Raw genomic sequence first — 23,233 nt, 5'->3', positions numbered from 1 at the left:
GAGATTTATAGAGAAAATATTGTGGTTCCCGAAATGAAGACCATGCTAACCCTCGTAGGGTATAGCATGTACAAAACCATAGTATCAAGGGATAAAAGTAATGGAAGTGGATTCCATACGGACAAGACAGCTACTGCAGGTGCATTTAATTCTGAAATATTTTTCTAACTAAATTAAAAGATGATTATAGATTGATATAATATAAGATTTCAACGTTTTGTTTTGTAGACATATATGGGCAAGATTTTCTTGTAGTTGACATCATATTTGAAAACACAACAGGAGCAGCCAACCAGCAGGCCGTGGCACTAAAAAGTGAAATACGGTCTACTATCTATCGGTGTAGGTTCTTGAGACACCAAGATACCTTGTATGCAAAACTAGAATGCAATTTTACAGAGACTGTGAAATGTATGAGACTGTGGACTTCATTTTTGGAAATGCAGTAGTGGTTTTTCAAAACTGTAGGATTTTCGCTCGTGAACCACTTCCTAGACATGAAAACACAATTACAGCTCAAGGAAGAGAAAATTCCAAAGAAGAAAGAGGGACAATCTTTCATAACTGCACCATTTTAGGTGTTGCTGGATTACAAGGGTCTGTAAAGGCTTACTTTGGAAGACCATGGAGATTCTACTCCAGGGTCGTTATTATGCAGTCAGAGATTCATTCACTTATCAATCCACTAGGGTGGATGAAGTGGGATGACACTAGTCCCCTAGATAAACTATTTTATGCAGAGTATGATAATAGAGGCGCTGGTGCAGACACCTCTAGGAGAGAGTCACATGGCCAGGACGGGTATTGTTGAATACTACTGCTTAGGCTAATTATTATACCGTTAGGAATTTTATCATCGGAGTAAAATGGATTCCTGCAATGATTCAACGCTTTCTGGATCTAATATGAATTGTTGTTACAATCAGTTTAAGTTTTTATAAGGCTATTTCATAATTGTCATTTTGTATGATTTTACATTGTATGGGTAGTAGTCTTTCTGCTTGGTTATGTTACATTCATCATGTCAATTTATTGCTACAGCTTATAAGTTTTCCTTCTTGGCCATGTTAAAAGTTTGTCTATTTGTATCAGAATTCTGTCACTTATGAGTTTCTTTGCCTTTGAAATTCTCTGTCACTTATGAGATGTTAGTGTTGTTTTGTTTTTTAATACGAGTAAGATTATTTGTTATTTTTTTCTAAGTTTCTGTTGAGAATCACTTATATTTAATGAAATGCTACTGATAACCCCATACATAAATAAAAATCATATGTCGATCCACAAACAATCCATTGAAAAAAGAAGTAAAAACAAAACCTTATAGTATTATCTTTTAATTTATTATTTGATTTTTAAAATGGATACACACAAATACATCAAAGAACTCGATCCATCAACTAGATGTTGAATGATAATGTTTATCAAATTCATCAAGTTTAACCCTTATTTATAGCTAATGCGATAAGTGCTAAATTTGATAACATATCATTCCTGGAAGTAAATGATGTGCTAATAGGTTGACCACTGCTTGACTCTTTACAAACACAAGTAGCAATAAACACCGAATCAATGTTAGTTCCAGCCGTAAATTTGTCATTCTTACCTATATCTTGAATTGCTTCGGATATTGTAAAAAGTATCAATGAATAATCTTGAGCACAAATCTCCAAAGATTGTTTAAGAAGTCTTTCTGATGCATTTTTAAGAAGATCATTTATTTGATTCTCAGTAGTAGAGAATAACTCAAAGCAACTTAAGAAGTCTTTCTGATGCATTTTTAAGAAGATCATTTATTTGATTCTCAGTAGTAGAAGAATAACTCAAAGCAACTTAATTAGAACAAGATTATTATATACAAGTTTCCCTTTACAGACTCATAGACTCATTCTCTGGCCTGAGGAATTGGAACATAATTGGAAGAAAGAGCATGATGACAATTATGTTATAATTTCATCACTACAAAAAAATTGTCAAATCGCAATGTATAGCTGCAACATTTTGTTTTTTAATGCAAGTTTTAAAGAACTGCAATACACATTCCAATAAAAATATGCCATTTATGTCGTTCATCCAAAAAGAATAATTGTCTTCAGATTTTACTCAACTTGTTGAACCTCTTACATCAATTGAGTTAGACTATTATGCCATTTTTTCTTCCACAAACATATCTGAATCATAAATGTTGGTGATAGTTTTATACCAACGCTTAATATCTTTACGTTACCGGTCCATTATATAATACATTGGTTCCTCATTCACCCTCATTTTTTTCAACACAACCATGATATGCCCACACAAAATATCTCTGAACTCAAACAATCGACATTGACGTTTAACATTGCAGTCCATTTCGGTATAATGCACTTTGTAAGAAACATCTCTTACATGTTCTCCATTAACCCCTAAAATGATTTCCTCAACTCTAAATATACAAGTTGTCAATTCCTCTTCAATGACTAAGATGTCGCACAATATCAACCCTCTAACTTCTTCTTGAACCAACCTAAATATATCTGGAGTGTAGAAAGTTTAATATTTCTTTTCAAAGTCAAATCCACTAATAGTTGGTATCAAATAATTAAACGATTGAAAATCCAATTTCTTTTCTCTTTCGACATTTCTCAACAGAGCCCTATCATATTGCTCGACGAATTGTTTGAGGGATGTTTTAGACTGCACGTAGTCATCAAAGAAGGTGTTCATACTTTCACTCCATTGTGATGTTGACATCCCGACCCAGAATTGTCCTTTCACATAAACATGTATCCATTTAGATCTTTCAAAAAATAAAGATTTCAACTAAAAATTATCTTCCAGCTGATAATCTTCTATTAGTCTAATCCAATCGTCTTCGCATTATTGAATATAAATGGAGTTGTATACTATGTTTTTCAGCCTCTTCTTTATTAGATGGTATTCAGTATGACTTCCAAGTTTTATAGGAAGTTTCTTCATTATATGCCACAAACAAAAACTTTGATGAGTTTTAGGAAATACATTCTCAATTGCAATCGCCATGGATCGACATTGGCCTGTGATTATGGCATTTGGAGGTCGATCATCCATACATTCCAACCAAGTGAAATAATTTGAATCTTCACTTGACAATAAGCCACATCCAAGTAAAATGGATTGACCATGATGATTAACCCCAACAAATAGAGCGAAATAAATGTCATAGCGATTTGTCAAATAGGTTGTATCGAAAGAGATAACATCGTGAAAATCTTTAAAGGCAGCCCTGCACCTACCATCTGCCCAAAACACGTTTTTAATTCGGGATTCCTCGTCCAAATTAATAAGGTAAAAGAAGTTTGAGTTCCTGATTTGCATTCTTAAAAAATAATTAGTGAGTGCTTCAACATCCCCACTCCTTAACTTCCACCTTCGTGTTTCTGTAACGTATTTTCTACATGTTCTCTTATCGAAAGACATGTTTTCATACCCTCCAACTTTCATTACAAGGGATTGAAATATTTTGGCCACAATTATTTCAGCTTCATCGTTTGTATCCAATTTTCTCTTTACATTTCCGTCTATTATTTTGTAGGATCTAAAATGACGTATTCTCTTAGGGGCTTAATGTATGGTTGTGTGCTCAAGATAAATACTTGGTATCACATATTCTCCTTCATTCCGAACAACAACATTAATCTTTTCTTTACAATTTGTCTTCGTTATTAGTCTAGGCTGATGAAACTTTTTTTTGGCCTTCGATTCTTTCATAAAACTCTTGGCACAACCAATGCTGAAGTATTTCCTCTTACCACCTACATTTTTGCTTGCTAACTTGGTAATGTCGAATCCAGTTAAGTGGACATATGATGAGTAGAATTGAAAAAGTTGTTCTTCGAAGGAAAATGTCATTCTAACACTGAATTTCACTGTAAAAAATAAGTGTAATTGTAATAAATACGTCCCAAAACCCCCATTTCGAGTCCTGAAACGACCCTTTCAGGTCCTGAAACCACCTTTTCGGTCTTTAAACCCACCATTTTGGGTTCCGAAACTATCCTTTCGGGACATTTTAGGAAATTTTGGGTCTCTAAACCCACAATTTCGGGTCCTTAAATCCACCATTTTAGGTCCTGAAACCACCATTTCGAGATATTTTGGGAAATTTCTCCCCGAAATTCTATTTTCTAGTCCCGAAATGATGGTTTCGGAACATTTTGGGAAATAGAAATATACTAAAATTGAAATGTACATTTTTTATACACAATCGGGTACCTTTCGGGTTCAATAGGGGGATTTGTTCAGGTTCGGTGCTTTAGTGTTGGTTTCCTGAAAGATAAAACAATTCGTTATCGTATAAAAACGAACTGAAATAAATCCCTAAACTTTAAATAATTAGATCTGTAAAAACTAAATAACTAGATCTGTAAATTCGATACCATGGGCTGGGGTTCCCTAAACCCTAAATAACTAGATCTGTAAAAACTAAATAACTAGATCTGTAAAAACAATTTTTGTCGGAGAGTTTTCAGAGATCGAAATAAATGAAGCCGGAGAAGTTTTATACCCGAATATATATATTTTTTTTTTTTCTCTCATTTACCCACGTGATAGGCTACTCAGGATTCTTGGTCTCACTTTCGTTTATTGAGTTTATCATTTTTCTAAATTTATTAACATTTTTTTTTTATTTAAACCAATTAATAAAAGTTTCAAAATAGTAGGATCTATAAAATCACCTCTAATACAATGGCGCGCAAACGGCACCTTTTTAAGGAAATGGAGAAGACCGTGAATTATAGCCATAACGGCGGCGGCCGATCTTGCCGCCGGAAGTCTTGAGGTGATTTTTCTCGGCATTATCGTGATCAATCTCTTGTACATTGTTCCTTGTATTACCGATCTTATGCTTGAATTGCCTTTTTGTCCAAATACTTTCCAGATGCATCAGTTTCATATTTCATTTTTATTGCACATGAAAATATGTCCTTGGTCGCTCTGAATGAATCCAAGATCTTGATATATGTATCCAGGATATCATCTTCTAGTTTCATATTAGATCTTGATATATGAATGTCAATGATTCTTGAATGTGAGGCATATGTATCAGTCATCAACAGAAATATGTAAATGCGCGCTACTCAGTCTATCTCCAAGAGAAGATAATGAATAAGATGTGGCCTCAATTTCCTTGAGTTCGTTTAGGCGTTCATCAAACTGAGGAAGGAACTGATGGGTTCTTGATGGCAAGCTGATGGAGATTATCTATTATGTCCAACACAGATATATTTATTGATGATCCCCAAATGCCAGTTATTCATTATTTTAAGTGAGTGACTACAATATCCAGATTTGCTAGTCTGTCTATGTCCTAATTTTATCTCCTTCAAATGTTGCCAATTTCTTACATGGGACAAGCAATATAAATTTCATATAGCATCTTTGGGGGCAACTGGAATCTTGTTAACATGCTTATTATCATTAATGTGCAGATCATGTCATTGTTTGTATCTTCTTGTAGTCTGGAAGTCGCGTAAAGTTAGATCTAGTTCATCTTACTTTATTTTTGAAAGGGCAAAATCATTTCACTAATTCACCTGATCCTGAGGGTCAAGAGTCAAGTGAAGTTCATCTTACTTTATTGTTTTATGCTTTTGAGATTTAAACATGTTGACATTGCATTCATCACCAGAAAGGAAAATGAGATTGGTATCAACAAAAGACAAATATGATGTATATCTTCTAAATGTTGTATTCATTTATAATTCCATGTCTTGAAAGGAAACATTGGAATGTGTATATGATTTTGTTATGTACACCTATGAGAAGCTTATAATTACATTGATGGGTCAAAACTGAAGGTCATAGTTTTTTGTCTTAGTAACTAAGCATGTTGAGGAGAGAAACTCTTGTCTTGATCAAATGTTTGAACAAGCAGTTTAAGCCTTCTTCAATATCTTGAATTTTCAATTGCATCTTTTCCAACTGTCTCTGGATGATCTCAATGTCTGGCACAATCAAAGCTTCATTCATCTGATCGAATTCATTTTGGCTTGCTTCCTTGCATTTGTTATGGATAAGCTTAGAGACGAAGCTTGAATGCGCCTTTGTCCCCATAACATAAGACAAGGATGATTCAAGCACACAAACTGTGACAGATTGAACATTATTCAATAAACAAATAGCTTCTAATTGGTCCGCTCTTTCAGAGATCTTGATATTCTTGATATCCTTTAAAGCCTTTTGGATTGTCTTTTTGGCCTTCTTTCTGGAAGCCAAAAACGTCCCAGATGCATCAGTTGCATCTTTCTTTCTTCGGAGAGATGAAAGAAGCTCTTGCACATCATGCTTTGCCTGTGAGAAGATGTCTTTGGTGACTGTGCAAGCATCCAAGATCTTGATATATGAATCATCGGTTAGTGTCCCTTTGGATGCTTGGACCGATGTTAATGATTGTTGAATGTGGGGCATCTGGATCAAGTCATCAACAGACACGTACAGATCTTGCAGGAAACTTAGCCTATCCCCAAGGAAAGACAATGAGGTAGAGTATGTCTCACTGTCACTGAGTCTGTTCAGTTGTTCTTCCAAGTGATGAAAGACTGGTTGCGGTCTGGATGGGAAGCTGATGGAACGAGCATGCCGGCGAGATTTCAATTTGAAAGAAGAAGATGGCGTCATTTTCAGAATACTTTTGGGGTAATAGAATGCTACTTCTGAGTTGGGTTCCTCTTCCTCTCTCATATTCTCCATATTTATAGCCCATTCTCTCAATATTTCAAATGAAAAGTGGTATAGATGCTAATGTGACAGTATGTGCTGGACTCTCTGGCGATGTTTGTGCAGTGTCTCCAGGTATTTGATTCTCTCTCTCTCTCTCTCTCTTTCCTACATGTTATGATTCCTCACTCTGTCTGGTCTATATTGATAATTGCCATGCAAGCGTGCATCTCCATGCATCCTGTCCTGTCTATTTTGATAATTGTCAATGCAATCGTGCATATATATCTATATATTATATATATAATATATATATATATATATTTTTTTTTGTAGATCTAATTAATGATTTAAAAAAAAATATTTAATTAGTTAGGATGGAAGTGCACAAATGGAACTGACATATTGTATCCGCTATTCTCCATTAAGCTGGCTGGCAACTACGTTTTTCATTAAATTGTTGCATTGTTGTTTTTCCACTTCCTAAGACTTTCATCTGGACAATTTGAGATATTTAAGAAGTAGCCCTAGTGTTTTTTTAAATTTTCATCATGGAAAAGAACAGCTTTTGGTGTTTTTCTTAACATTCATTGTCAAAGTTCAATTAATAGCTATTTACATGATTGTTGCAGGTGAAGCTGGTAGGATTCAAAATTACTACTCCTCTTTGGGAAATTTGGTATTCATTCTCCTGAACATTTAAAATTTAATATTTTTCCTCAAACTCAAACCACTTTAGTTTTTTACCATGAAACTTAAGAAGAAAAAATGATTTCCTCCTATCTAATGGAATGTTTTTTACAATGTTGCCAACACTACTAGAAAATGTGTCTTGAACTAAGAATTTTTTAACAATGGTACAAATGGTGCTGCTCCTTTTTGCAATAACATAATGATAGGTTTTGTCCTATCGTTGATAGTTAATGTTATAATATTTCCCACGTGTTTTGTTCACAAGTTGCTATGCCGGTCCAACCTTTACTTAAGGAACCGTTCCAACCTAGCAACATCATATGGGGCTAATCTGTTTTCAGTTAGGTATGGGAAAATCAACTTCTTTTGCTAATTCGGGAAAATTAAAGGAGAAAACCATTTTCTTTTACGTGAAAAATCAAAAGGTTATTTTTTCCTATTATTGCCTTCTTACTATAATCATAATCATTGAGCACGTGGTCTGATACAATTTGTTTTTGAAAAGGTTCCATGAAAACCCTATATAGTTCAAGTCATGATATAAGTTGTCACGACTTCAACTAGATGAAACTACCAAAAAAACCTACAGAAAAATAGAAATATAAACCCAATCAAGCCAAACCATAAGAACAAACCATTGTTGATTTTAGCTCTCTTAATGTTGTGATATGCTTTTCCTCTCTTGCGAGAGCATGGTACCACTTTGGAGTTCTTGTGTTTTTCCCTCACATTTAGATTTATTTTCTTGAGCATAGTTTTGATCTCTTATGTAATTCCATTGTCACTTGAGCTACCTTGATGGGTTATACTTATAGAAGAACTTAGATAGTATCATTAAAAGACAGAGAAGTATGTTTGGTAAAATTATTCTATTTACTGTTTATTGTCACGGGGTCACCGAATATTTTCTTCTCTAGATTGCCACAATACTAGCTAGTCAGCCTCTTAAAATATTCAAGAAGATGGAACACTTTGAGAGAGAAAGAGCTTGGAGAATATCTTGTTTATTACAAGTGTGAGGTACAAGATTGTGAGGTGCTTGGTTTATGGCCAAGACTTGTTTATATACAAGTAGAGAGATCATTCTAGATCCTCCTTGACCTAGGGTTTTCTAGATTCTTCTATTACCTAACCTAGACCCATGAATTTCTAAAGACTTCTAGAGAATTCGAGTACTACCTACTCTTAAGAACTCCTAGAGAATTATAGAGAGTTTTCCTATCTACATACTTCAGAAACTTCTAGAGAACTCTAGAGAGTTCCATGACCTTACCAAAAACAAAGAACTCTTAGAGAATTCTAGAGAATTCCACAACCTACCTGGAACAAGAAACTCCTAGAGAATTCTAGAGAGTTCCACAAAATGAAAAAGCATACAAAAATCCAGAAACTTCTAGAGATTGTACCTTGTGGGCTTGACATCTTCACCCCATTAGAATAGGCCATGACATGAAATGTTTGGAACGGAGAACTTACAATAATACAACGCTGCATTCTCCAAAGATTGAGAAACAAGAAGAGATCTATTAAGAGCTGCAAAGGATAATTGTAATGTATAAATCTTATGCCGTTTGGCTGTTGGTTTGTACACCTACAAATTATAACTACATCAATGTGTCAAAACTGAAGATGGAGGAATGTGATATCCTCTCCTAGTAGCTAAGCATATTAAGGAGCAAAACTCTTGTCTTGATCAAGTGTTTGAACAAGTAGTCTAGTCCTTCTTCAATATCTTGAATTTTGAATTCCATCTCTTCCAAAAGTCTCTGGATGCTCTCAATATCCAGCACTCCCAAAGCATCATTTATTTGGTCAAATTTATTTTTGTTTGTGTCCTTGCTTTCGTTGCGGATTAGCTTCGAGACCAAGCTTGAGCGTGCCCTTGTCCCCATAACATAAGTCAAGGATGATTCAAGTACAGAAATTGTGGGAGATTGGACACTGTTGAATAAACCAATGGCTTCCAATTGATCAGCTCTTTTGGAGATCTTGACATTCGTGAGACCCTGTAAAGCCTTTTGAATTGCCTTTTTGTCCTTCCTTCTGGAAGCCAAATACTTCCCAGATGCAACAGTTACTTCTTTGGAGAGATGATAGAAGCTCTTGCACATCGCACTTGGCCTGTGAGAAAATGTCCTTGGTTGCTGTGCATGCATCCAAGATCTCAATATTATGTATCCAACACCTCATCTGCTAGTTTCTTATTGGATTCTTGAACCAATGTCAAGGATTGCATATGTATCATGTCATATGCATAAACATACAGATCTTGAAGGCCACTCAACCTATCTCCCAGAGAAGGTAATGAACTAGATGTGGACTCCATTTCCTTGAGTCTGTTAAAGTGTTCATCGAACTGAGGAATGAGCTGATGGGTTCTTGATGGAAAGCTGATAGAACGAGCATGTCGACTAGTCTTGATTCTGATTTGAGAAGATGGTGTCATTTGCACTGATATTGATGAGTTCAACCCCTAAGTTTGTCTTGAAGAGATGCTTGAGAGTTTGGCATCTCTTCTTCTGGCATATGCTCCATATTCTGGTGACAATAAGATCTCGATCTTGATCTGAATCAGATATATAGCATTTGCTGGCTTTGATGTCAATGTTGGCTCAGTGTTTCCCTCCCACCGGTTAAGATGACTCAGCCAACTGATCATTGACATACACGAGTAATAATGTGCTAATAAGGTTTCTGGGCTGATTATTCACAAGTAACTACTATTCTCTTCTGTTGTCTCCCTCGTGGGATAGATGACAACTCATATTTCTATTTTTATAATTGTGAATGCATGCGTGCATATATGACCCCGGGGGTAATATAAATATAATTGATGAAAAGAAAATATCATTAATTAATTGGTTAGGATGCAAGTGCACAAATGGGTCTGACATATATTAATTATCTGTCCTCTATTAAGTAGGCGGGCAACTACTTATTATATAATTGGATGAGGATCAATTTCATTATTATTGTTTGTGGAATATTTAAGAAGAAGCCCTCGTGGTTTTTAAAATTTTCAACAATGTCCCCATTTCATGCAAAAGAACAGTTTCTGTTGTTTTTTGTTAACATTCACGTGATTGTTGCAGGTGAAGCTGGTAGGACTCAAAATGACTACTCTTTCTCTTTGGTAGGATCCAAATCTTTTTCTCATGTAAATTTTTTTATTTTCCCTCAAACTCAAACCTCATTAAGTTTTCCATGGAGCTTATGAAAAAAAATTGAGGTTCCCTTATATGTCTTCAGTTAGGTATGGCAAAACCAAAATTTTAACAGACCCAAGTTGATTTAAGTTCTTACGATAACTTAGGTCTAAAAAATTAAGTTTTTTGGATTTCTTTTGAGTTAGTATATTCGGTTATATGTTCATGTGTTAACTCATGGAAAATCATGACTTGCTTTAAACGTTTTTTTTTATAGGGGTTTTCACCAAAGTTTCGTTGAGCTTGTGTCGACTATGGATGGAATAATGAAAATTGACTCCTCCTTTAAAAAAAAGTTCTTTATTTCCCAGAATCTAACTTATATAAAAACTTAAATGATATGAATAAAATGACAAGATGTATGGTCGATAAATTATTGTATTGTATATGCTATTGATTTATACACCTATGAACAGATTATAATTACATCAATGTGTCAAAATTGAATGGAGGGATGTGATATCCTCTCCTAGTAGCTAAGCATGTTGAGTAGCAAAACTCTAGTCTTGATCAAGTGTTTGAACAAGCAGTCTAGTCCTTCTTCAATATCTTGAATTTTGAGTTCCATCTCTTCCAACTGTCTCTGGATGCTCTCAATATCCAGTACTCCCAAAGCTTCATTTATTTGGTCAAATTCATTTTTGTTTGTGCCCTCCTTGTGGATTAACTTCGAGATTAAACTTGAACGTGCCTTTGTCCCCATAACGTAAGTCAAGGATGATTCAAGAACTGAAACTGTGGCGGATTGGACACTGTTGAATAAAGCAGTGGCTTCTAATTGATCGTTTGCTTCCGAGATCTTGACATTCTTGATATCCTTTAAAGCCATTTGAATGGCCTTTTTGTCCTTCTTTCTGGAGGCCAAATACTTTCCAGAGGCATCAGTTGCATCTTTCCTTCTTCGGAGAGATGAAAGAAGCTCTTGCACATCGAACTTGGCCTGGGAGAAAATTCCCTTGGTGGCTGTGCAGGCATCCAAGACCTTGATATATTTATCCAGCACATCATCTGCTAGTTTCTTATTGGATTCGTCGACAGTTGTCAATGAATGTTGAATGTGAGGCATATGTAACAAGTCATCAACAGATAAATGCAGATCTTGAAGGCCGCTCAGCCTATCTCCTAGAGAAGACAATGAAGTAGAGGCTGCCCCAGTTTCCTTAAGTCTGTTAAGCTGTTCATCCAATTGAGGAAGGAGTGGGTAGGTTCTTGATGGAAAGCTGATTGAGCGAGCATGCTGCCGAGTTCTCATTCTGAAAGGAGAAGATGGTGCCATTTTAATGAACTGATATTGATTAGTTCAACTTCTAAGTTTGTCTTGAAAAGATGCTTGTGAGTTTGGTATCTCTTCTTCTGGCATATGCTCCATATTTATAGTCTCTTTTCCATATTCTGGTGATAACGTGATCTTGATCTGAATGAGATAGCATTTGCTGGCTTTGTTTTCAATGTTGGCTCAGTGTTTCCTTCCCACCAGTCAGGTTATTGAGAAGTCTGATGAACTTAAACTTAACAATGGGTTTGTTGTGATCATGTGCTAATAATTCACATGAAACAAGGTATGCAACTACTATTCTCTTCTGTTGTCTCCCCCATGGGATAGATGACAACTCACATTTCTATTAAGATTGTTATTTATGCTCATTTATCTGCACACGGCTGGTTCTGCAAACGTGTTCTCTGCTGCAATACTAATATAGGTCATTTATTTAAAACTACCACAATATTTTATTTTCATAATCATGTGCAGGAATCTGAATGCAATTGGAATCGTTTTATCATATGGTTAGACATCATCTGCACACTCACCAAGAACAAGCATGTGGTTATGGCATTGAAAAATGTGTTTGGTTACTTTGAATTATAAAATATGTTACTGATCCTAGATTCATGCATGCCCGGCTATCAGAGGAACTAATTATTAATTAAGGGTCTCTTCATTGTGGTTATGTGCAAATACTAATAAAATTGTTTCACAAGCATCATCAATAATTCAAGATATTTAATTATTTTTCTCCATCAGAGTTGTCTCCCCCACGAGGAATATATTATGTTTCCCTCTCACTGTCTGTCTGGTCTACATTAATTGTTATAATGAAATCTGTATGCATTCTGCATGGTTTTTTTTTGATAATTACGAAACAACATGTTTTCCATCTCTGACAGGAAAAGAAATATACAGTTCATAGATCTAAGTTTTTTAAATGTTTCCTTTTTATTCACGTAACTTCAGATCTGGTGTTTTTCTCTCTTGCAGTGGATAAATAGCTATTTGCACCCAGAGGATGGAACAGTTATAGACCTTGTGAAAATCGGCCACACGCTCTTGACAAAGTGAGGCAAACCGACGGTAATTGAGTTGCTCTGTTCTTATCTTCTTATTACAAATTATCATGAACTTCTTCTTTTGAATTGGAGGCCTATCCTCCAAGTGACTTATTAAGTATCATGCTGGTAGAGCCTTTGGTGTTTGGAATTTGAAATGTTGTATTAGATTGCTCCCCAGACAAAGAACCTGGAACAATTGGCTTATCCTGTCCCTTCATCAAAGTTGAAGTTATGAATGACTTTGATCACTGTCAGAAAAAAACTTGGAATTCAACTTCTGTCATGTTCAAGTGTCCTTGGCTAATGATTTGAAACAATTCAGGGTATAAGATTATTGGCAAGTGTAGTCGAATCGGATTATCAGTTCACCTTTGTGAAAGAGCGTCAGATTGTGGATGCAGTTCTTATTTCTGACGAATGTGTGGACGTTGTAAAGAAAATGATCGATACATGATACCATTTTATAAGATTGTTATTGTAAAAGTCTCATGCTCACGTAAACAGGGATTTTCTATTCTTCGTTATGGCTGTGCATGGTTTCTTCAAGAGCTCTTAGAATCGGGATCATTTGTCCCTATTTACTACTATGAATTTGAAGGTGGTGTTGAACTTGCTTATTCAAAAGCTGAAAGTACAATTAAGAGGAATATGATCCTTTTTTAGGCACCATTAGGATTGAAAGTTTTCGAGAGAAGTCTGAGATATTTCTCATCGAAAAGCCTTATAACTAGCATAGATTGGCTACGAAATTGGGCTTTAAAGTGGGGGGAATCTACCAAGAAGATATCTTAGCCTCTCCATGGTTTGGAGTTCATGAAAAGATGAAGACTAGTAATGCCTTGTGGAAACTGCAAGTTTTGTCCAAAGGTGAGAGGACGATCTTCATCAACAATTCTTTATTTATCTTCTATCTATATAGGATTGGGTCTTCCAAACTAACTCACCTTACGAAATGGAAGGATGTGAAGATGAGTAAAAGAAAATGGCTGGCTTGGGATTAAAAGATGTAGTTGCTTTAACCATATTATAGTCTATTTTAATACTCTGGTGACAAAGTGAACTTGTTCTGAATGAGATAATATTTTCTGTCTTTGTTGGTTCTTAAATTGTTTTCGAGAGAAGTCTGAGATATTTCTCATCGAAAAGCCTTATAACTAGCATAGATTGGCTACGAAATTGGGCTTTAAATGTGGGGAATCTTCCAAGAAGATATCTTAACCTCTCCATGGTTTGTCAAAAGGTGAGAGGAAGATCTTTATCAACAATTCTTTATTTGTCTTTCAAACTAACACACCTTACGAAATGGAAGGATTGCTTGGGATTAAAAGATCTAGATGCTTTCACCATATTATAGTGACAACTTGAACTTGATCTGAATGAGATAGTATTTTCTGTCTTTGTTGGCTCAATGTTTCCCTCCCACCATGTCATAAGATCATAAACATGCACGGATATTGAGACTATGTGTCATGTTGGTCCTGCTTAAGGACTTCTCCCACCAATTTTTCCTTGTCAATAAACAATTTAAATTCTCATAAGTGAAACTGATATACCTTAAACTAGAATTAAGTATATATTTTAAAATTATATTAACAAGATAACTAAAATTTAGAACGAAGAAAAGATAAGAGAACAAATGAATTAATAGAGGCGAGATAAACCCTAACTGCTAGGTAAATACAATGAAGGAAGAAGGAAAAAGATAGAGAGAAGTTGACCTTTAAAGATTTCTCCTCCTTGTATACCCTCCATCTGCCAATGTAGAGAGAAAACCCTTACTTTTAGACAGTTGGAATTTGTTCGACCTGTATTCCTTAAATGATGCAATTAGAGATAGAGAGTAGACTCTAATAATTAATTCTCACTAATTTTTCGATCTTATTTTATTGGACAAGAAATCATCCAAATCATTCAAATTATGTATTTGAGTCGTTTCAATAAAATTAGAAGTTGTTTAATGTCAACTGCTCCTTTTTGTGTGTGTATTATCAAGTGTGACTTTTGGTTGGCACACCAATCAAGACCAAGCTCATTATTTGTAGTGTTTGTGAAAATTTGTTTTTTTTGGAGAAAAAAATGTTATAGCAGATTTAACTATGATGGCTTTGCATCCAATGCCACAAGAAAAGGATGTTAATTAGATGCTATATCTTATATTATGTAGAGATTAGGTCCAACAAAAGATTGGGATAAATTATGCAATTTTACCTACATGGCTTATATAGAAAGAGAAATGATATCAGGAAAAGACAAATGTATTTTGGTAGAAATGTTGTAATCATTTGTAATTTGTACTTTACTGTATAGGATTTTGGTATGTACACCTATGAACAGATTATAACTACATTAATGTGTCAAAATTGTATGGAGGGATGTGATATCATCTCCTAGTAGCTAAGCATGTTGAGTAGCAAAACTCTAGTCTTGATCAAATGTTTGAACAAGCAGTTTAGTCCTTCTTCAATATCTTGAATTTTGAATTCCATATCTTCCAACTGTAACTGGATGCTCTCAATATCCAGCACTCCCAAAGCTTCATTTATTTGATCAAATTCATTTTTGTTTGTTCCCTTGCATTCGGTGTGGATTAGCTTCGAGATTAAGCTTGAGCGTGCCTTTGTCCCCATAACATAAGTCAAGGATGATTCAAGAACAGAAACTGTGGAAGATTGGACACTGTTGAATAAACCAATGGTTTCCAATTGATCAGCTCTTTCGGAGATCTTGACATTCTTGAGACCCTTTAAAGCCTTTTGAATTGCCTTTTTGTCCTTCCTTCTGGAAGCCAAATACTTCCCAGATGCATCATTTGCATCTTTCCTTCTTCGGAGAGATGATAGAAGCTCTTGCACATCGTACTTGGCCTGTGAGTAAATATCCTTGGTTGCTGTGCATGCATCCAAGATCTTGATATATGTATCCAACACCTCATCTGCTAGTTTCTTATTGGATTCTTGGACCAATGTCAAGGATTGCATATGTATCAAGTCATTGGCATAAACATACAGATCTTGAAGGCCACTCAATCTATCTCCAAGTGAAGATAGTGAATTAGATGTGGACTCCGTTTCCTTGAGTCTGTTAAGGGGTTCATTGAACTGAGGAAGGATCGGGTGAGTTCTTGATGGAAAGCTGATAGAACGAGCATGTCGACGCGTGTTCATTCTGATGGGGGAAGATGGTGCCATTTGCAAAGTTATTGATAGATTCAACTCTCACGTTTGTTTTGAAGAGTTGTTTCTGAGTTTGGTATTCCTCTTGCATATGCTCCATATTTATAGTCTCCTTTTACTTTTCTGGCGAAACTTGATCCTGAATTAAATAAGTTCAGCATTTGCTGGCATTGTTGGATCAATGTTTCCCTCCCACCCTGTCATAAGATGACTCAGCCAAATGATAATTAACATGATCGGATATTGAGAAATCCGATGAAAGTAAATTAAACAATCGTCTGTCGGGATCATGTGCTAATAATGTTTCTGCCCATTGATAATTCACATGAATCAAGCTATATATCTACTATTGTGTTCAGTTGTCTCCCCCGTGGGATTGATGACTTCTATTTCTTTCTCACTGTACTAATTTAAAATGTTATTTATGCTGGCCTTTCTACACATGGCTATTCCAACATGTTTTATGCTATTGATGCTTGCTGAGGATACGACAACATGCACATTGCCACACATAGTTTTATGTGGAGTGTTGGATCTAAGAGTAGTCACGTTATCCTTTTATCAGGTTCTGTTTAATAAGAATTTGAAATTAGATGCCAAGTAGTATTATGTAGGGAGTTGATAGAATAAGGGTCGGGAGCTGATTCTGCAAAGGATAATTTCAATGCATAAATCTCAGTGCCGCATAAGCTATTTATTTGTACGCCTACAATCTGATTTTAACTACATCAATGTGTCATAACTGAAGATAGAGGGGTGTTATATCCTCTCCTAGTAGTTAAGCATGTTGAGGAGCAAAACTCTAGTCTTGATCAAGAGTTTGAACAAGAAGTCTAGACTCTAGTCCTTCTACAACCGTCTCTGGATCCTCTTAATATCCAGCACTACCAAAGCTTCATTTATTTGGTCATTTTTTGTTTGTTTGTGTCCTTGCAGTCGTTGCGTATTAGCCTCGAGACCAAGTTTGAGTGTGCCCTTGTCCCCATAATATAAGTCAAGGATGATTCAAGAACAAAAACTGTGGCAGATTGGACACTATTGAATAAAAAAAATGGCTTCTTATTGATCAACTCCTTCTGAGATCTTTACATTCTTGAGACCCTTTGAAGCTTTTTGATTGCCTTTTGTCCTTCATTCTGGAGGCCAAATACTTCCCAGATGCATCCGTTGCTTCTTTCCTACTTCGGAGGGACGAAAGGCGCTCTTGCACATTGTACTTGGTCTGTGCATGCATCCAACATCTTACATCTTGATATATGTATCCAGCATATCATCTACTAGTTTCTTATTGGATTCTTTGATGAATATCAATGATTGTTGAATGTGAGGCTCCTCACATATGTACCAAATCATCAAGAGAAACGAAGATTGCTCAGCTTATCTCCAAGAGAAAGCCATGAGCTAGATGTGACCTCAGTTTCCTTGAGTCTGCTAAGGTGCTCATTGAACTGAGTAAAGAGCGGGTGTTTTCTTGATATAAAGCTGAGGGAGAACATGCTGCCAAGTTTTCATTCTGACGGGAGAAGATGTTGCCATTTTCCCAGTTATATATGGGTTCAACTCCCAGGTTTGTTTTGACAAGATGCTTCTGAGTGCGGTATGTCTTCTTCTTCAGACAAATACTCCATAGTATATACTTCATGTTTCAAATTCTGGGGATAACGCGATCTTGATTCTGATATGAATCAGATATATAGCATGTGCTGGCTTTGTTGTCAATGTTGGCACAGTGTTTCCCTCCCACCGGTCAAGATGACTCAGCCAACTGATCATTGACATGCACTAGTATTGAGAAGTCAGAGGAAAGTAATAATGTGCTAATAATGTTTCTGGGTTGATAATTCACAAGTAACTACTATTCTCTTCTGTTGTCTCCCTCATGGGATAGATGACAACTCACATTTCTATTTTTATAATTGTGAATGTATGCGTGCATATATGACCCCGGGGTAATATATATATACAGATCTAATTGATGAAAATGAAATATCATTAATTAATTAGTTAGGATGCAAATGCACAAATGGGTCTGTAATATATTAATTATCAGGCCTTCTCCATTAAGTAGACTGTCAACTACTTATTATATAATTGGATGAGGATCAATTTCATTATTATTGTTTGTGGGATATTTAAGAAAGAGAAGCCCTCGTGGTTTTTAAAATTTTCAACAATGTCCCCATTTCTTGCAAAAGAGCAGTTTATGTTGTTTTTGTTAACAGTCCTTGCCAAATTTCAATTAATAGCTTTTCACATGATTGAGGTGAAGCTGATAGGATTCAAAATGACTACTCTTTCTCTTTGGTAGGAACCAAATTTTATATTTTCCCTCAAACTCAAACCTCTTTAGGTTTTCCATGGAGTTTATGAAAAAAAATATTTTCTACCCAACATCATTGGACAGGGTTAATATTTTTTCCGATAGGTATGGGAAAACCACTACTGTAACAGACCCAAGTTGATTTAAGTTCTTAGGAGAATTTAGGCCTCAAAAATTAAAATTTTAGATTTGTTTTGAGTTAGTATATTTTTTTTGAAAAATGTCATTTTTTTGAAAAGGACGACAAATGTGTTTAAAGGCAAATGTGTTGAAAAAGAAAAAACAAAACAATAAATAAGATTGAAAATTTCTCTCCCGTACAAAGCCTCTTTTTTCGAATTGAAGCAAACGCGTGTAACATTAATCATTTGAGACTATTGTACCTATAGTTTTTCCCTTCTAAAACTTTTCTATATCATCCCAGATCGTCCGCCAAATGATGAGGAGAATTGGTTTTCAATCGTCCGCGATGTTGTTGCTAGAACTCCAATCAATCCATTTGACTCGGAAGTTGGCGACATTTGTTAGTGTATCCAATTGAAAATGAAGGAAGTTATGTAGAAGACCCACATGCTTTTTAGCAAAGTCATAATGAAGAAGAATATGATTAATGCATTTTTCACTCTTCAAACAAATGTTGCATCTGCTATCAAGATAAAATTATTTCTTTTTCAGTTTGTTAGATGTAAAGACTCCTCCATTGATAGTTTCCAACAAAAAAATTAGATTTTTTGATGAAAATTTTGATTTTCTCACATCTTTCCAAGAAAATCGGGAAGAAGTCTTTTGAAAAGACAAATGATAAATGTAACTAGTTTTGAAATCGGGAGAGCTGGTCAGAGAAAACTTGTCGTCGATCTTCAGGTCCATCGAAAATGGGTAAGAGCATCTATGAGGAGAGTCCCTATCCCCTCCTCTTCGATGAAAAATCATATATATAAATTTTAAAGAAATTCTCCAAAAATTTGAATAGATGTGAGACGGAAATAATTCGCTACTTTAGTTTTTTTTTTACTAAGATCTCAAAAAGATCTCAGAAAGAGTCCGACAATTTTCCACTTGGGTGCCAAAGATCCCAAAACTCGATTTTCTTATAATTACCCATCGTAAAAGTGAGAAGGGGTGAAACTTCTCCCATTTTTAGTGATACGGTTCCATAGGTTTCTACCCATAAATTTTCTCCTAGAGAGAGGCATTCATTCGTTATCTCGAAGTCCGTATTTGACGATAATTGTATTTTTTTCTAGAGTTTTGCATTGTCGTTGAGAAATCTCCACCACCATTTACAAATGAGAAATTTCTAATGATTGTGTCTATTCTGCTGGCACCGATAAAGAGATATGGAAGATTAAATGTTGGATTGTGACGAGAGAGTTCTCAATGAAGACCAACCTGCCTCCTTTAGAGACAAATTTGTTCTTCCAAAGAGTCAATCCAATTCTCATTTTCTCGATAATATATTTCAAATCTCCTTGCAATTGGATTTGGCGCCGAGAGGGAAACCGCGATACCATAGAATGTCGGCCAATGACAGTATTAAAACGTTACCGATGAAAAAAGTTCAGACTTTTCTCTATTAATCTTCAAACCTGAGCAATGCTTCAAAAAAGAATAAGAATCTTTTAAGATAGTATATTTGGTTCTATGTTCATGTGTTAACATCTGACTTGCTTTAAAGGTTTTATATAGGGTTTTGTCACCGTAGTTTCGGCGAGCTTGCGTTGAATATGGAATATCGAAAGTTATTTTTTTCTTTAAAAAAAAGTTATTTGTTTCCCATAAATCCAACTTATATAAGAACCTAAATGATATCAATCAAAAGACAAGATGTAAGTTCGGTAAAATTATTGTATTGTATAGGCTATTGGTTTGTACATCTATGAACAGATTATAACTACATCAATGTGTCAAAATTGAATGGAGGGATGTGATATCCTCTCCTAGTAGCTAAGCATATTGAGTAGCAAAACTCTAGTCTTGATCAAGTGTTTGAACAAGCAGTCTAGTCCTTCTTCAATTTCTTGAATTTTGAATTCCATCTCTTCCAACTGTAACTGGATGCTCTCAATATCCAGCACTCCCAAAGCTTCATTTATTTGGTCAAATTCATTTTTGTTTGTTCCCTTGCATTCGGTGTGGATTAGCTTTGAGATCAAGCTTGAGCGTGCCTTTGTCCCCATAACATAAGTCAAGAATGATTCGAGTACAGAAATTGTGGCAGATTGGACACTGTTGAATAAACCAATGGCTTCCAATTGATCAGCTCTTTCGGAGATCTTGACATTCTTGAGACCCTTTAAAGCCTTTTGAATTGCCTTTTGATTCTTCCTTCTGGAAGACAAATACTTCCCAGATGCATCAGTTGCATCTTTCCTTCTTCGGAGAGATGATAGAAGCTCTTGCACATCGTACTTGGCCTGTGAGAAAATGTCCTTGGTTGCTGTGCATGCATCCAAGATCTTGATATATGTATCCAAAACCTCATCTGCTAGTTTCTTTTTGGATTCTTGAACCAATGTCAATGATTGCATATGAATCATGTCATATGCATAAACATTCAGATCTAGAAGGCCACTCAATCTATCTCCAAGAGAAGATAATGAATTAGATGTGGACTCTGTTTCCTTGAGTCTGTTAAAGTGTTCATCGAAATGAGGAAGGAGCTGATGGGTGCTTGATGGATAGCTGGTAGAACGAGCATGTCGCTGAGTCTTCATTCTGATTGGAGAAGATGGTGCCATTTGCACTGATATTGGTGAGTTCAACCCCTAAGTTTGTCTTGAAGAGATGCTTGTGAGTTTGGTATCTCTTCTTCTAGCATATGCTCTATATTTATAGTCTATTTTTCATATTCTGGTGACAACGCAATCTTGATCTTGATCTGAATGAGATAGCATTTGCTGGCTTTGTTGTCAATGTTGGCTCAGTGTTTCCCTCCCACCGGTCATAAGATGACTCAGCCTACTGATCATTGACATGCACGAGTACTAATAAAGTAATAATGTTTCTGGGTTGATAATTCACAAATAACTACTATTCTCTTCTGTTGTCTCCCTTATGGGATAGATGCCAACTCACATTTCTATTTTTATAATTGTGAATGCATGCGTGCATATATGACCCTGGGGTAATATATATATATATACATATCTAATTGATGAAAAGAAAATATCATTAATTAATTAGTTAGGATGCAAGTGCACAAATGGGTCTGTAATGTATTAATTATCAACATTAAGTAGGCTGGCAACTACTTATTATATAATTGGATAAGAATCAAGTTTATTATTAATATTGTTTGTGGGATATTTAAGAAGAGAACCCCTTGTGGTTTTTAAAATTTTCAACATGTCCGCATTTCATGCAAAAGAACGGGTTCTGTTGTTTTTGTTAACATTCATTGTCAATTTCAATTAATAGCTCTTCACGTGATTGTTGAAGGTGAAGCTGGTAGGATTCAAAATGATTACTCTTTCTCTTTGGTAGGATCCAAATGTTTTTCTTCTGAATTTCATGTAAAATTTTATATTTTCCCCACAAACTCAAACCTCTTTATAAGGTTTTCCATGGAGCTTATGAAAAATAATTGATTTTCTACACAGCATCATATATGTGGACAGGGTTAATATGTTTTCCGTTAATTATGGGAAAACCAATAGTAACAGACCCAAGTTGATTTAAGTTCTTAGTATAACTTAGGCCTAAAAAATTAAGATTTTGGATTTCTTTTGAGTTAGTATATTTGGTTCTATGTTCATGACTCATGGCAAATCATGACTTGCTTTACACGTTTTTTCACCAAAGTTTCGTTGAGTTTGCATCGACTATGGAATAATGAAAATTAACTCCTTTAAAAAAAAGTTCTATGTTTCCCAGAATCTAACTTATATAAGAACTTAAATGATATCAATCAAAAGACAAGATGTATGTTCGGTAAAATTATTGTATTGTATTGTATAGGCTATTGATTTGTACACCTATGAACAAATTATAATGTGTCAAAATTGAATGGAGGGATGAGTTATCCTCTCCTAGTAGCTAAGCATGTTGAGTAGCAAAACTCTAGTCTTGATCAAGTGTTTGAACAAGCAGTCTAGTCCTTCTTCAATATCTTGAATTTTGAGTTCCATCTCTTCCAACTGTCTCTGGATGCTCTCAATATCCAGCACTCCCAAAGCTTCATTTATTTGGTCAAATTCATTTTTGTTTGTGCCCACCTTGTTGATTAGCTTCGAGATTAAACTTGATCGTGCCTTTGTCCCCATAATGTAAGTCAATGATGATTCAAGAACTGAAATTGTGGCAGATTGGACACCGTTGAATAAATCAATGGCTTCTAATTGATCGTTTCCTTCCGAGATCTTGACATTCTTGAGATCCTTTAAAGCCATTTGAATTGCCTTTTTGTCCTTCTTTCTGGAGGCCAAATACTTTCCAGAGGCATCAGTTGCATCTTTCCTTCTTCGGAGAGATGAAAGAAGCTCTTGCACATCGAACTTGGCTTGAGAGAAAATTCCCTTGGTGGCTGTGCAGGCATCCAAGACCTTGATATATTTATCCAGCACATCATCTGCTAGTTTCTTATTGGATTCTTGGACATTTGTCAATGAATGTTGAATGTGAGGCATATCTAACAAGTCATCAACAGATAAATGCAGATCTTGAAGGCCGCTCAGCCTATCTCCTAGAGAAGACAATGAAGTAGAGGCTGCCCCACTTTCCTTAAGTCTGTTAAGCTTTTCATCCAATTGAGGAAGGAGTGGGTAGGTTCTTGATGGAAAGCTGATTGAGCGAGCATGCTGCCGAGTTCTCATTCTGAAAGGAGAAGATGGTGCCAT

The 23,233-nt window shown here is 35.5% G+C and overlaps 6 protein-coding genes across 6 annotated transcripts; all 6 read right to left on the bottom strand.

Moving 5' to 3' along the window:
• Nucleotides 1-5,832: 5,832 nt before the first annotated feature.
• Nucleotides 5,833-6,708, bottom strand: LOC124924794. Its single transcript, XM_047464786.1, has one exon. The coding sequence runs from the start codon at nucleotides 6,706-6,708 to the stop codon at nucleotides 5,833-5,835; it is 876 nt and encodes a 291-aa protein (XP_047320742.1).
• A 2,312-nt stretch (nucleotides 6,709-9,020) lies between these two features.
• Nucleotides 9,021-9,814, bottom strand: LOC124924793. Its single transcript, XM_047464785.1, has 2 exons — nucleotides 9,554-9,814; nucleotides 9,021-9,512 (listed from the first exon to the last, which is right to left on the bottom strand). The coding sequence occupies exons 1-2, from the start codon at nucleotides 9,812-9,814 to the stop codon at nucleotides 9,021-9,023; spliced, it is 753 nt and encodes a 250-aa protein (XP_047320741.1).
• Nucleotides 9,815-11,043: 1,229 nt separating this feature from the next.
• On the bottom strand, nucleotides 11,044-11,850 carry LOC124924792. The gene has a single exon (XM_047464784.1). It carries the CDS (start codon nucleotides 11,848-11,850, stop codon nucleotides 11,044-11,046), a length of 807 nt encoding a protein of 268 aa, XP_047320740.1.
• A 3,439-nt stretch (nucleotides 11,851-15,289) lies between these two features.
• On the bottom strand, nucleotides 15,290-16,090 carry LOC124924791. The gene has a single exon (XM_047464783.1). It carries the CDS (start codon nucleotides 16,088-16,090, stop codon nucleotides 15,290-15,292), a length of 801 nt encoding a protein of 266 aa, XP_047320739.1.
• A 4,245-nt stretch (nucleotides 16,091-20,335) lies between these two features.
• On the bottom strand, nucleotides 20,336-21,136 carry LOC124924790. The gene has a single exon (XM_047464782.1). The coding sequence runs from the start codon at nucleotides 21,134-21,136 to the stop codon at nucleotides 20,336-20,338; it is 801 nt and encodes a 266-aa protein (XP_047320738.1).
• Nucleotides 21,137-22,426: 1,290 nt separating this feature from the next.
• LOC124924789 lies at nucleotides 22,427-23,233 on the bottom strand. Its single transcript, XM_047464780.1, has one exon. The coding sequence runs from the start codon at nucleotides 23,231-23,233 to the stop codon at nucleotides 22,427-22,429; it is 807 nt and encodes a 268-aa protein (XP_047320736.1).

The sequence above is a fragment of the Impatiens glandulifera genome, chromosome 2 (genome assembly GCF_907164915.1).
Source record: "Impatiens glandulifera chromosome 2, dImpGla2.1, whole genome shotgun sequence".
NCBI lineage: Eukaryota > Viridiplantae > Streptophyta > Magnoliopsida > Ericales > Balsaminaceae > Impatiens > Impatiens glandulifera.
Note: the sequence above shows the minus strand (reverse complement) of the source record. Positions and strands in the feature narration are given on the sequence as shown.